Source organism: Heterocephalus glaber, unplaced genomic scaffold (assembly GCF_053883595.1).
Source record: "Heterocephalus glaber isolate CG9 unplaced genomic scaffold, H.glaber_assembly_v1.0 deba00001452, whole genome shotgun sequence".
In the NCBI taxonomy this organism is placed as follows: Eukaryota; Metazoa; Chordata; class Mammalia; order Rodentia; family Bathyergidae; genus Heterocephalus; species Heterocephalus glaber.
The window spans coordinates 723,381-736,963 of NW_028258302.1; the positions used below are offsets into that span (position 1 = coordinate 723,381).

A 13,583-nucleotide genomic window follows, 5' to 3' on the forward strand; every position below is an offset into this window, starting at 1 on the left:
ACACATTAATCTGGGTGTGGAAGCTCCGGTCCTAACAGAGCTTTACTGTTATGGAAAGAAGCCTCAGAGCCACTGTGCAGGGACACAAATGGGGCACAGGCCAGCAGGCAGGCTGGTACTGGGGGACTCTTCCATGGCTATCCACCTACACACAGCTTTCAGAACACAGAGCTGGTGGCCAGGATGACACAGACTGTCCCAGAGAAGCTGGGGTTGAAGGCAACAGGTTTTTGAGGCACATGATGAGGAGGGGTGGGGACACCAGGGGCAAAGGTCCCAGGGAGCAGGGCTCTTCAGGTGTGCAAACTATCTGGCAGGACAGGAGGGCTTCTCCTGGGCCTACGGGGCAGGTTGTTCGTGGCAAAGAAGGCCAGGTATCGATCCAGACAGGGACTGGATATGGGGCAGACCTAGGGGACAGAGGATTGGAAGTGTCCTTAAATATCAACACCCACAGCAGTGCAGAGGGGAACAGACGACAGGGACATAGCAGAAACCAGGTTGTCTGTTTTAGAATCTTTGGCAAGAGGAGCTGAACTAAAGGAACTCCCAGACTTAAAGGTCTTGGAAGTGGAGCCATGAAGTGAATTCAGAAAACCTTGTGGGGTGGGGGACTGGATCACAGTAGGAGGCAGGCAGAGCCCTGCCTGAGCCCATGGGTATGGACAGTAGGGGCCCCACAGACAGGGCTGCTCCAAGGGATAGAGTTAAGACACCCCTGCTCAAGTGCTTGAGCTGTCAGCTCAGTCCATCTCCAAAGAGAGCCCCATTGCCCCACCTCTAGGGTGAAGGCCAGCATAACAGTGAGTTCAGAGAATGCTGTTCCACTAAAAGGACAATGCAGGGGCCCATCTGCCTTGGGTTTGGGCCTTCTGTCTCAGCACTACCTCCAGCACCCCACCACAGGAGACATGCCCATATGGCCATCCCCATGCAACCTGCTTAGGGTTTAGAGTGGCTCTGCTGGGCTTCCTGTCTCTGATGTGGCCGCACACAGACAGGGCTTCCTTGCTGAGGCCTAGGACCTCCATGCTTTTTTTTTTAGGACTTCCATGCTCTTGATTCCAGTTTTTTTGAAAAGCACTGCGTGGAGAAGAGGTTGTTGAGAAAGTCTTTCCAGCTGCTAATTTCCATCCATCCACCCATGTACTGAGACAGAGTCTCGGTATGTAGTTCAGGCTGGCCTTGAACTCACTACGTAGCCCAGGCTGGCTTCAAACTCGCAGCAATACTCCTGCCTCAGCCTCCCAAGTGCTGGGATCACAGGTGTGTACCACCACACCTGGCTTCCAGCTGCTAATCTCTCAGATGGGACTCATTCGTCCCTGGTGCCTCTGTCAGAAACTTGTCTTGGGTCAGTGAGCAGTAAAGCTATGCTGTTTACAATTCCACCCTTCTGGGCCATTTGGGAGGTTCTGGGGCTTCTGGCTTCCCTGTCCTGATCCTATCAACCCAACTGAGCCTTGAGGAGCAGGATACCTGCCAGCAAGGGGGAAGTGGGGACTTCCCACCCCACACCAGCTCCCACGAAGCATCTTCCCTTGTCTCTGGAGCAGTTTTCTCATTACAAACAGCTCCTCTGCAGCTGACTAGTCACCATGGGGGTTGGTAGCCCATGGCCTCTCCAGAACCACCCTGATCCCTGACACCCAGGAGACCCTCAAGTAGTACGTGCTGCCCGATAGCCTGACTCTGTCCTGAGTAAGCAAGTCTGACCAATGGCCCCTAAGAGCAGCAGGCCACTGCCCTCACCCGCCCTTCACACTGCAGGGATAGTCAAATGATCCCCTTAGTGTGAAGGTGAACTAAGCACTTAGGGTGATGAAATCATCACTGCAAGGAAGCTGAATCCCTTTCCTTTCTGAATCCCCTGAGTAGGGATGGCTTAACTTTTTAATGACATCCATCTGTACAAAAGGATGAAGCGAGGGGGCAGTAGGGGGAAGCAAGGGCTTCTAGGGCCCCTCTGGGCACGATGCACACCAGACCAAGTGTGTTTTCAGGAAGGGACATGGAGGTCAGCTTTGATCACCTATGGGCTAAGAGGCCCCTGTACTGAGTGAAAAAGCACCCAATCCACTTAGTCCCAACAAAGAACACCAGAACACACTAAGTGTTTAATCAAGGCAGTATACCCATAGGGACTCGCAGGTGCTTCATCCTCACCCCCATACTAGGGCTTTGGTTGGTGACCAGAGCATAGCAAGCTCCTCCAGAAAGATCCTGGGGTACACATTTACTTGTCCCACTCCTGAGTACTGGCTGCCCTAAAGCCCAGAGCCTTGCTGGGACAGACAAGGGGAAGCCAGGCCAGGTGTGCACATTTACACATAGTCACACCTGTACACACACACACACACAGAAATATCTCCTTAGGAGGCTCCAGACTCCCACAGGGCTCTAGGCCCATGCGTCAAGGACCTGGAAGAGATACAAGTGTTCCCAAGAGGGGCCGCTTCCCCATGAGCCTGCAGGGAAGGCAAGCAAGTAGTGGCAAACTACTAGCCTAGGGGAGCTGCTCCTGCTGCAAGAAGAAGAAAGGAGAGACTGGGTCCACGGCAGTCCCTCGAGTGTCTGCACCAAGGGCTCCAGGCAGCATGCCCAGAAGATGCAGCTCAGCTCCATGGTGACAGAGGCCAGGCACTGCTGCGTCCTTACCTCGTACATACAGGTTCGCGGGGGCCGAGTAGCGTGTGCCTGCTGAGTTGGTCGCCACACACTCGTACTTGCCTTGGTCCGACTCCTCACTGCTCTCAATCTGCAAGGCACCTGTGGGGACACAAAGGGAGAGGTCAGCCACTGCCCACGTCGAGTGTGGCCTGGAACATGGGGATTTGACAGCATCTGTAGCTTTTGTTGGCCAGATATTGCAGCTCACCTGGGCCACACCCTGCCACCTGTGATTCTTCTAGGATGTTCTCCCTGATGAGCCCAGTGATATCCAAGCTAGAAACAAGGATTGTGCTTCGGAGCACTATCTCCTCTGCTCCTCCACCAGGGGCAGCACCCCACCCCCAGCTCCCCTGAATGTCCATCACGCTCCCACTAGTCCTGGAGCCTGACTGCCAGTGATCACCCTATTAGTGCTTTTGGCCCAACAACCCTTCCAGGCAACTTGGAGCCAGGTGTGGGAGTGGCTTATAGTCCTGCCAGCCAGCAAGTAATGTCCTCCTGGAGTGAGACTCTGCCACCCCTGAGGAAGGACGGGGCTGACCTGGGGGTTTGGTGCTCAGCAGCCTCTGCTTCTGACCCCCTCCCCTTCCCCCTCTACCCCACACTGCCAGCCCCACCCATTCCGGCTCCTCTCCTCAGCCCAGTCTTGCTAAAGTGCTTCGACCCACCAGGCTCCTGCATAATTCAGGAGGCTAATGGAGGCTGGAGCTCCCACTCGGACCAGCACCCTGAAGGGCTGCTCTGGCCGCAGACAGACAGACAGGAGCCAAGATGTGGTGAGGGAGGGGGAGGAAAAGGACCCTTCCAGAAGGTGGAGGAAACTTGGGCTTGGGGCTGGCCCAGGTGGAGGAGTCTAAGGTGGAGGACCGGTGTGGTTGGTGAAACCACTCGCCTTGGCCAGTCCCAAGGCCCAGCAATAAACTGGAAAAAAACCAAAACTGTGAAAACACACCAGGCAAACTATCTGTAACAGTAAAACCCATGGGGCATAAGCAAATTGCCCCTCCCTGGAACAATCTGACAGACAATTACAACCCCACAGGACAGTCCAATGGACAGTTAACAACCCCCACAGGACAAAATCTGACAGAAACCACTTCCTGCACAGAATAGCTGGAGTGATCCTAACAGCCCCCAACTCCTGCCCCAGGACCCTGGCTGCTCAGTGATGATCACACCCACACAGGACAGACAGAACCTGCCAGGCCCCACCTAACAACTGGGCAGGAGCCCCGGAAGAGTTCCAAGCCATGTGCTCACAGCCCATCCCCACAGGGAGGAGTACTATGGGCCCAAACTCTGTACCCTTCACAGCCTGACATCCTCTCCCGCCACATACAGACAGGGCAACAGGAGGGACTGTGAACACCCAAGGAGCTGGAGATGAGAGAAGATGTTGATGCCACCTGTGTAGTACAAAGGGGTAGCCAGCCCACCCTGGTGATATGAAGGAGGATCACAGCCGAAGTACACAGATCAAATACCCATCTCCTGGGAGAACATCTCTGATGGACACCTAGCAGGTCATGTTTATGGGATGGATGGACACTACTACAGAAAATGTTCATTCAAGCTGGTAAGGGTCAGGGCCCTGGATAGGGTCAGGCCCAATTCATCAGGAGTTCGAGGTATGGCTGGTACCACAGATTGGGTACCCAAGTGGGGGTACTCTTGTCCTGCCCATGGAAGGACAAGGGCCTGAAACCTACACTGGTCAGGAGACCCAACAAAGAACCTATGCACATCTGCAGACAGAAACCTCAAATCTGGTGTAACACCAAATCTAGGAGATGGAAATGCAGTTCAGCCTGTACTGAGTGGATGTGCAGGGGGATGTGGCGGGATAGGGTTGTGGGGATCCAAGGGATGCAGGGTGGAATCCTGTCCTCCCGATGATGGACAAGATGCCACACAAGAACAAAGCTGCTTCTCCCTACCCCAACTTCTGGCCTGAGCACTCTTTGAATTCTTAGGGCCTAAATGTGTCCACAAACCCTGAGGGATATGAGAGGAGAAAATGATGGGATAAAAACAGGAGCCACCATGTTACAGGGTATCTGCTGTATAGCAGACACTGTTCATATCCTCATTCTGTCCTCTAACTCTCTGGCCTTGTGTGTATGTGGCCCTGGCCTCAATTCTGAGGAGGAAATAGACTTCTGAAAGTTAGTCAGTTTTTGAAGGTCACACAGGTGGTGAATTAGGCTTGAACTCGAATCTTTTTTGAGACAGAGTTGATCTTGCTAAGTTGTCCAAGCTGGGTTGGAACTTACACTTCTTTTGGCTGTTTCCCGGAGTCAGGAGGTTGTAAATGTGTCCCACCACACCTAGATTTTTGTCTATTTCTTGAGACAGGGTTCCACTATGTATCCCAGGACAGCCTCAAATTTGCAGTCCTCCTGTTTCAGCCTCTCCAAGGGCTGGGATTATAGGTGTACACCATCAAGCGTGGCTCAACAGTCTGTGTTTTATAACCGCCAGGTTATAGGGCCCTACTGCATAAGGTAATGCGCGGCAGGACTCCAAGCTGATATGCCCCAGTGTGTTTATTTCCATGTCGTCACCCCAGCATTTAAAATCTTGACCACTGAACATTCTTCTTAGTCCTTGCTGGGCTGAAGGGATTTGCAGAATAATTCTCACTTGACTACAGGATCAAGATACAAAAGGACAAGTCAAGTAATAATTAAGGACCTGAGAAAAAGGAGGCTCTGAAGGGAAAAGGCAAGGCGTGGTTGTACTTCCCAACCTCATGAGCAGCTTCTCCATCTACGGCTAGCCTTAGGAATAGGCTGGGTCTCACTTCTGTGGGGCTTGGCCTGCTGTCCAAGGGGGGACTCAGCTAGTATTTCCACAATTCAGACTTGGAATGAATGAGTCCACAGGAGGGAATGACTGAGAGTGGCGGTGTGTGGTGGCTGGTGGTGTCAGGGGGCTGGAGCTGGAGATGAAAAGGCTAGAAAGGTCAGGATGGGGATGGGGAGGTGATGGACTGGACGGGATGGAGTGGAGGTGACAGCAGTGGTGTGGTGTGGCGTGGCGAGATGCACGGACAGCATTCTTACCTCTGATTGGTGAACCACCTGGCGAGGTAATTTGAATGCAAATAAGATCAGAGAGAAGTATTAGTACAAAAGGAAGGAAAGCTACACAAAGCCAAATCAGATAAAACAAAACACGAGAAAGAGGCTTAAATATATGGAGAACTTGAGGCCTGAGTTCAGCCCACACAGTGATGTGTGAGCAAGCACCAGGCTGGGCCAGGCTGAGTGTAGGTGAAGTTGTGTCCCCTGGGTCACAGGTATTGCTCTGAGGTGGAGGGATCTGGTGGGTCTGGAGGGGATAGAAGTCAAGAAGGTAAGTCAGGGCTCCTGCAGCCCCCACTGGCTTGGCCAATGGAGGGGAAGGGGAAGAAAAGAGGCAGTAAACCCACCCTGCAATCCACCCAAATCCCATGGTGGTAGAGGGTACGATTACAGTGCACTTACCAAAACAAAACCAGGGCATTTAGGCAGGCAGGAAGAAAGGTTAAAGGAAGGGAGTGTTCCCACAAGGCTACCACTAGACCAGGCCTCCCACATACAGACAGACCAGCCCTGGCAGCTGGCAGTAGAGGCAGGAGATGGTCAACTCGTAAGTCAGTGGCAGACTCCCCATGACGCCACTCACCCTGCTGAAGAGGAATGGACTACTGAACTCTAATCTGACTGGCAAACCAGCAGCCAAGGCCAGGCACTTGCCCTCCGAATCCTGGTCCATGGTGTCCCCTTCCCAACAGGTGCCTCCAGTAAGGTTCAGCCCTTAACCCTCTTCAAAAACTGCTTCATCTAGAGGAGTAAGATACCTGTGGGTACCAGGTTCAGTTCTATCTACCATGCTCCCTTCCTGCCCTCTTTTGGAGGACAGAAGTGTCACAGACACTTACTGATCATTGACTCATTGAATTTGACAACGGCCACCTAGAGGAATATCCATCTGTACAAAGGAAGAAACAAAGGCTGAGAGACATTAAGTGGCTAGCCCAAAGCCTGAGTACATATAGCCTGTGAGGTGGCAGATTTGACCAGGCCATCTGCCTTACAGCCTTCCCACTGGACAAGGTTGTTCTCCTGATGGGTTTATAGAGGTGTGGGAAGACTCATCACAGAGACTTTCCAAGTGCAGCCCAGGTGTGGAGCACCTTTCAGGGGGCTCACACAGTCATAACTGCTTCCATAATGCTGAGAAATGATTTGCCTTGTTTACTCTCTTTCTCTCATGAATATAAGTGGAGTTTTCTAATGTATACATGATGTGTGATACTGTAATAAGCTGAATGTAGGAGCAGACATGGGGATCCAGATGCCTTCTATTAAGCCCCATAATAAAGATTTTAAAAGTGTGAAACAATGAGGTTCTCCTCACTAAATATTTTCTGGTATGGGGGATCAAACTCTTGCACTTGCCAGGCAGGTGTGGCACCACAGAGCTACATTCCCGGCCCCTCATTAAATATTTTTGTTTTAGAAAATTTAATTATTTTTCACCTAAAAATGTTATTAACACATAATAGGTTTTTAAATTATTTTAAAACAGATTAGCAAATATTTAAGATCTTAGTATCTAATCTACTAACCATTGGTAGTTATAATCCACACAAACAAAAGTTCCTTGAGGTCCTCTGAGTGTTACAATTAGGGATCCTGAGACCACAAAGTAGACATCCACTGTGGCCTAGTCCAGGGCAGGAGCAAGGGTGGCAGAAAATACAGTCTAGGACCGGGACCCCCGGCCCATGGCCTCAGCTCTTCTGATCTTACAGAATGGTAATTTCCCCACCAAACTTCTACTTCACAAGACAGATGTCAGGGGCTTTGCTGAAGGGGAGCAGGAGTAAGCTTCCTCAGGAGCACACTCATGGTTAAGAGGCACCAACAAACTCAGGGCCAAAGGGAAACTGTAGCCACATGCTGTTAGCACAGCCCCCTGGCAGACATAGCCAAGGGGGCAGTGTGGGGAAGGAAGGGCTCTCAGGCAGAGCTGGCCCACCAGCAAAATGAGGGGCCCGGCACATGATCTGCCAGGCCAGAGGCCCTCCTCCCACAGCCAGATGCTGCCCTCTCTTCTGGAGCCACTAAGTCTCACTCGAGGTATGCTGGGGGTGTGAAGAGAGAGATCTTGGAGTAAGCATGTGGACACAGTGAGTTAGGTTGCCCCCTACAGTGCTGGGTGTGTGGGAGCACAGGAAGTCTCCTCAGGGGCCTATTGAGACTTGGCAGAGCTCGCAGACTAACAACCTCTCAGGACCAGCAGTGACCTTGAGCCCCACTTGGAGGTTAGCATGCTGGCGGCTGTGACACTGCTTGCTCTATTCTCCAAGCCTATCCTTGTTTCTCTTGGGCTCATCCCAGGTCTCAAGTTTAAAGTGTCTATGAGGCTACTGTGGCACACGTCACATTGCTGTAGTAGGGACAGAGTTTGTCAAGCAGAGCTCATGCTGGGCAGTACATGTTGCCAGCTGCCTCTTCTGTGCAGCTCTTGGTCTGGGGGCCGTGCCCCAGTTAGATATACTGCAGTCCAGGTCACAGACACTGGAGGATTCTGGGTACTGGTCAATGGGGACCCAAGGTATAAAGAGACAGGACTGTACAGCTTTGGAACCCTAGCGGTATCCAATCACCTCTCTGGCTCCAGGTTTGGTGTATGTGATACCAGAAGGCCTCAGGATGACCTCGAAGAGGAACTCTGAGGCCTAAATCTCCATGTGTGACACCAGGTGACTCCCTTAGCTCAGCTGTGGAGTGGGCATGATAATTACCATCTGTCCTATTTCACAGAGTTGCAGGAGACTCAGCAGCAACAAAGGGTGGGAAAGCACTTTGTAAACTTGGTGACGCGTAAACTGTGAAGGGCCTTGTAAATAGCCAACTGCTCAGGGGCCTGAATCCACCCCACAAAGGAAAGTCCCTGTAAAACATGCACAGAAGAGCATCCGCACCCTTCTAAATGGTAATAGAATAAGGTCAGCAGCTATTGGGATCAAGGGTCACAGGCCAGGATCAGGTAGGAATGGGGACAGAGTCTTGTTATTCCTGCAGAAGAGGATGAACTGACGACCTTCAGGTGCCATATAGCTTCATCCCAGGAGCCAGACCCTAGCCTAGGACTCTTCGGTCACTGCTTCTACGGAGCAGGAAAGGTCAAAGAGTGCACATTAGTTTTCAGGGACAGATCCCAAAGATCAAGTTCAGAAAATCATTCATTCAACAAGGGCTCACAGAGAACTATCTCATAGCTGGGCTTGTGCTGAGCTGCTGGACACCTCACCAAGCAGTTAGTCCCGGGCCCTCCCTGCCAAGAGTGCCCAGCCTAGGTGAGCAGGGCTAGAGCCAGATGGTGGCAACATGTAGCAGAGTCCTGAAGGAGAATCTCGAAGCTGAGAAGGGTGGAAGCCTTCAAGAACAGGACTCAGAAGGTGAGCAGAGGGCCAAGAGGTGGGCAAGGATATGTCACCGAGGCTTGCTGTAAGTTGAGAATGGCTGGAGGCAGGAGGAGCTCCATCCCTGGAGCCCTTACCATAGGTCAGACAGTAAACTCATGCTGACTGCCACTGTCTCATTTAGTGTAGGCCCCAACGCCCAATCTTGTGCTAGAGGTTGATTGTCAGAGTATGGGAGGAACATGAGCAGAACATGCTGAAGGCTGCTGGAGGACAGATTCTCAGGGAGAGCCTGGAGGCAGGGAGGGCAGTATTTGGTGTCCTAGAATAGGATAGAGGCAGTGGGAGGAGAAAAGGGCACCAATTTGAGAGCTGAGTAGGTGATACACCAAGGGGACTTGGTTCCTTAGTGAAAAAGGAACTGGGTGTCTCCCAGGTTTCAAGTTGGGCACCTGCCACTCACGAAGAGTGGGTCAATGGGAAAAGGGTAGGCTGTCTGGGAAGGAGGCCATCACTTGTACCAGACAGGGTGACATCCACAAGGCAGATCGACTTTTGGGCCTAGAACTTGGCCAAGATATTTGGGCTGGAGAGACAGAAGCAGGAGTTGCAGGTGAGGAGATGGCGATAAAGCTCTAGGAGCAGTGCATGGACCTGCCCAAGTGGGGAAAAAGGGTGTACCTGGGGCAAAGGTGGGGCTCCCAGCTCCTGTACTGGAGGAGCCTACACTGCAGGGGAAAGGCACTTGCACTGCAGGTCAAGAGTACTCTGGGAACAGGAAGAGAAAAGCCCAGGGGAAAGTGAAAGGAGATAGTCAGAAGGAAGGAGGGAGGGCAGCCACTGCTGAGAGGGCAAGGAGAATGAGGCCTGAGCAGCATCTAGTGCAGTGACAGGACAAGAGTGGTGTAGGGCCTGGCATACAGCAAGCACTACATAAATACTTGATGAACAAATGTTCAAGGCTGAGTCTTCCCAGAAGTGCTGCCCACCACAGTCAACGCCAATTCAGGGGAGGAGCCAAATCTGTGGGAAGGATTGTCTGGCTGCTGGGGGAGACTGCCTGGGAGACCTGTGAGGAAACAGCCAAGCCAAGCCAAGCCAAGCCAAGCCAAGCCAAGCCAAGCCTAGCCTAGCCTAGCCTAGCCTAGCCTTCCCTAGCTGAGCTTAGCTGAGCCAAGCCGAGCCCATCCGAGCCGAGTCGAGCTGAGCGAGCCCTGCTGGCCACTGTGGAGTGCTGGGCAGCAGCCACAAACACTGTCAGACCGTTTCCTGCCTTGATTATGGCTGTTTTAATTAACTGCACTACAGCTGCCTCCATCTTGTTGAGTTTTAATTAAATTAAATGAGCTAACACTTCGTTGTCTGTCTCAGGCGGCTGTGGCTTGGGCCGGAATCCTGTCCTGCTGGGCAAATCATTTCTACTACATTCCCTGGGAACCAAGAGGTGTGTATCCCATGGGAGTTGGTGGGGAGGGGTTGGCACCCCAGGGAGCAGTGGGGCATCTCTGAAGCCAGCAGGCCTCAAAGGGCACAGGCGTGTCCTCCTCCTCAGTGTTGACATCACAGGCAGCAGGGGCTCTGGCCATCTTGCTCAAGGCCCAGCATCCCACAGCTGGCAGGGCTTCTGGAGCAAGGCCTATGGGTCCAGCCCATGCTAGCAGCAGGTATAGAATACAGCCAAGCTGATTCTGAGCTTCCTTCCCCACCTACCCTGTTCCCACAAAAACTGAATCAATTTGCTTGGTGGGAGCCTCACAGGCAGATCGATCAAGGAGGCGACACCTCCTGCCTGGTCACAACGGCATCCTTGCTCCCATGGCTCCAAGCTGGCTCGAATGAGGCATCCAGAAATGGTGGCTCTGGTGGCTAAGAGACAGCAGCAAGTCCCCCTGTTTCCAGGCCCCCGAGGTCCAGCCTTTTGAAGTCTGATGAATCAGGCATCTTTGGCCTCTTTCCCTGGCTAGTCCCTGCCCTCTCAAGAAGCAAAGAGAAGCATCAGCCAGGCCCTGTTTCCAGCCAGGCTACCTGGCAAGTGGAGAAAGCATACCCACAGACACCGTCACAGAGCCTGCCATGCTGCCTCATCACACATGCTAGGAGGAGCAGAATTGGCCCAAAGTCTGGAGTCTGACAGTCCCAGGGAGGCAAAGGCACAGCTGACAACAAGCCCTCACCACTATGTCCTCTTTCCTGGGGCCAGGCAGGCCTGTAGCAAGACTCAGGCCAACCCCACTAGGAGCTTCCTGCTCAGCCCTAGACACCTAGGCACAAGAGGGAAGGCTGTGCTCTCTGGCAAGATGCCTTCCTGAGGTCTTCGGGCCCCTTGACCCCTGTCCTCTGCTCACCTGAACGTAGCTGTTTGATGCGGCCATTGCTTGTGGCAGGATCCACAGGAAGGAAGTCCTTGAACCAAGAGATCTCGGGATCTGGATTTCCGCCAGCTGCACAGAGCATGGTGGCTGTGCGCGCCTTCTCTACCACCTTCAGCTGAGGGCCCATGTCAATGGATGGAAACCCAGGCGGGAGCTGCTCCTCTGCGGACAAAAGGCAGTATGTGCATTAGGGCGGGCTCTGCCTGCCTCCATGACCTCTCTATGGGCAGCTTCCTCTGACTCCCAAGTTAGCTGGGACCATAGAACCCTTCTCTCCCCAACCCCTGACTTCTAAGCATGAGGCCTACCCTAATGTGAGGAGTCAGGGTCCTAAGTCCCTTTTGGCAGGGCCAGGGGCCACAGCAGGGCCCATCCTTGCCCCATCTTGCCATTTCCAAGTCTGAGAAGGAACTCCTCAGACTGAAGGCATCACCACTTATCTCTCCAGGCCCTGGGAAGAATGAGGATCAATCTGCTGGCTACAACAGAAAGTGCTGCATAAATGCGAGGCTGTGGGGGTGAGAATCCCATACCATCAGTGGCCACACAGCCCTTACCAAGTGCTGTCTAGCCTCCTCTCCCATCAGCACATGTGCTGTTTCTCCTCTGCCTGCATCACCTTCAGCTCTACCACGTGGCAGAGCCCCGAGTCACTGAGCCTGCACACCCGATCCTATCCATGACCCCCTTCTAACTCTGGTTCTGTTCCAACACATTCACTACTACAGCCCTGACTCTTACCCTTCTCTCACTCAGTCCTGACCCTGGGAATCAAGTCAGGCCTGGCAATCATGTCTGAGCATGAGTAGGCTAAGAAGATTAAAAAGTTCTACAAAGACACTGAAAGTTGGTGAGGGGAGGCAAAACTCCTCCCTGGTCTCTTCTCCCAGCTATCTAGGAGGAGGAGTCACTTCCACAGAACCAACAGGAATGCATATCAGTAGCACAACCCGGTCCCACTATACACGGACTCCTGCAGCAGCCCTAATAGGCTGGGGAGACAAGGGTGCCAATGTCCCAGCCCCTAGAAGCACCGAGGAACTGGGAGGACAGGTCCTGGACTAGTGCGAACCAAGTAGGACTTTCCTTCTGTACCACTATCTCTAGGGCCTGAGTGTGTTCTTATCCTCTGTCTCTCTGCTTTAATCTGGCCACAGAGTTCGAGCGCCCACCTTATAAAGCCACAATGAGGACTAGATCTAAAAGTACGAGATGCTGGGAGTGTCTGACACAGAATCTGCACCCTATGAATATTATGGACCTCAATTATAACTTCTAAGGCTGAACCACAGGGGCAAACAAGCACTGAAACTGCCCCTCCTATCCTAGGTGGGTTAGAGATCCTCTCTGTTGTGACAAAACCATCACATTGGTCTCCAAAACTCAGCAGTGCCTCTCTGCCAGAGTGAATGCCAGGTACACCCAATGGGGACACAGGAAATATCTGCAATTTGCCCACTTCTCAGTAAGAAAGTTAGGTTTTGTGGTGGGAGAGATCAGACCAGCACCATTCTACACCTCCCTCTCAGGCATGTCACAAGATGGGTGTATAGAAACATTTGCTGAGGTCAGGCTCCTATGCCAGGAAAAAAGCACGTGATAGCCTCAAAAGGGACAAAAGTACAGGCTGGCAGAGCAGAGTCTTCCCTGGAGACTCTGAGTCCCTGGGGGAGTGATTAGGGGGACCCACAGGAGAGGATGCTGGAGCAGCCCCAACAGGCAGGGGTAAGACATGCCTCCATCTGCTATCAAACCCCCAGGGGAACTCCATGGAGCCAGGGACATCCCAAAGAGGTTGGGCCCCACTAGGAGAAGGGGTTTCAGGCTGGGGAGCAAGAAGACTCCCAGCACAGTCTTGCCTCCTTAGCCTTCTCCAAAAGCTAGCTTTAACTTCCACATTCATAGTCCTATATATTCCAGATGTAAACCCAGCATTCCCTTGGCTGTAAATATGATCACAGTGCCCTGATGTTCAGCTCTGATTTCTGAAAGGATAATGTTAAACAGTGGCAAGAGAGTCGGGGGCAGGGGGGTGGAATGAGAACTCGGGATGCACCCAGCAAGGAAACAGCTTCCTCTGGCCCTGCTATCACTTGCTTTCACAGCAAAGCCTGAGCAAG

At 52.6% G+C, this 13,583-nt stretch overlaps 1 protein-coding gene across 24 annotated transcripts in view; it reads right to left on the reverse strand.

The window, feature by feature from the left end:
- The window catches only part of Ptprf (protein tyrosine phosphatase receptor type F), an 86,294-nt gene that overhangs the window by 38,769 nt on the left and 33,942 nt on the right, over positions 1-13,583 (reverse strand). For 12 of the 24 annotated variants that reach the window (XM_087214949.1, XM_087214945.1, XM_004871876.3 and 9 more), the window contains exons 6-8: positions 11,437-11,625; positions 5,739-5,756; positions 2,659-2,769 (exon numbers count right to left, since the gene is read on the reverse strand). In XM_087214949.1, coding sequence (XP_087071075.1) covers positions 2,659-2,769; positions 5,739-5,756; positions 11,437-11,625 — 318 coding nt within the window. The remainder of the gene's footprint in view (positions 1-2,658; positions 2,770-5,738; positions 5,757-11,436; positions 11,626-13,583) is intronic. The other 12 variants (XM_021249882.2, XM_087214942.1, XM_087214938.1 and 9 more) reach the window with 2 other exon arrangements.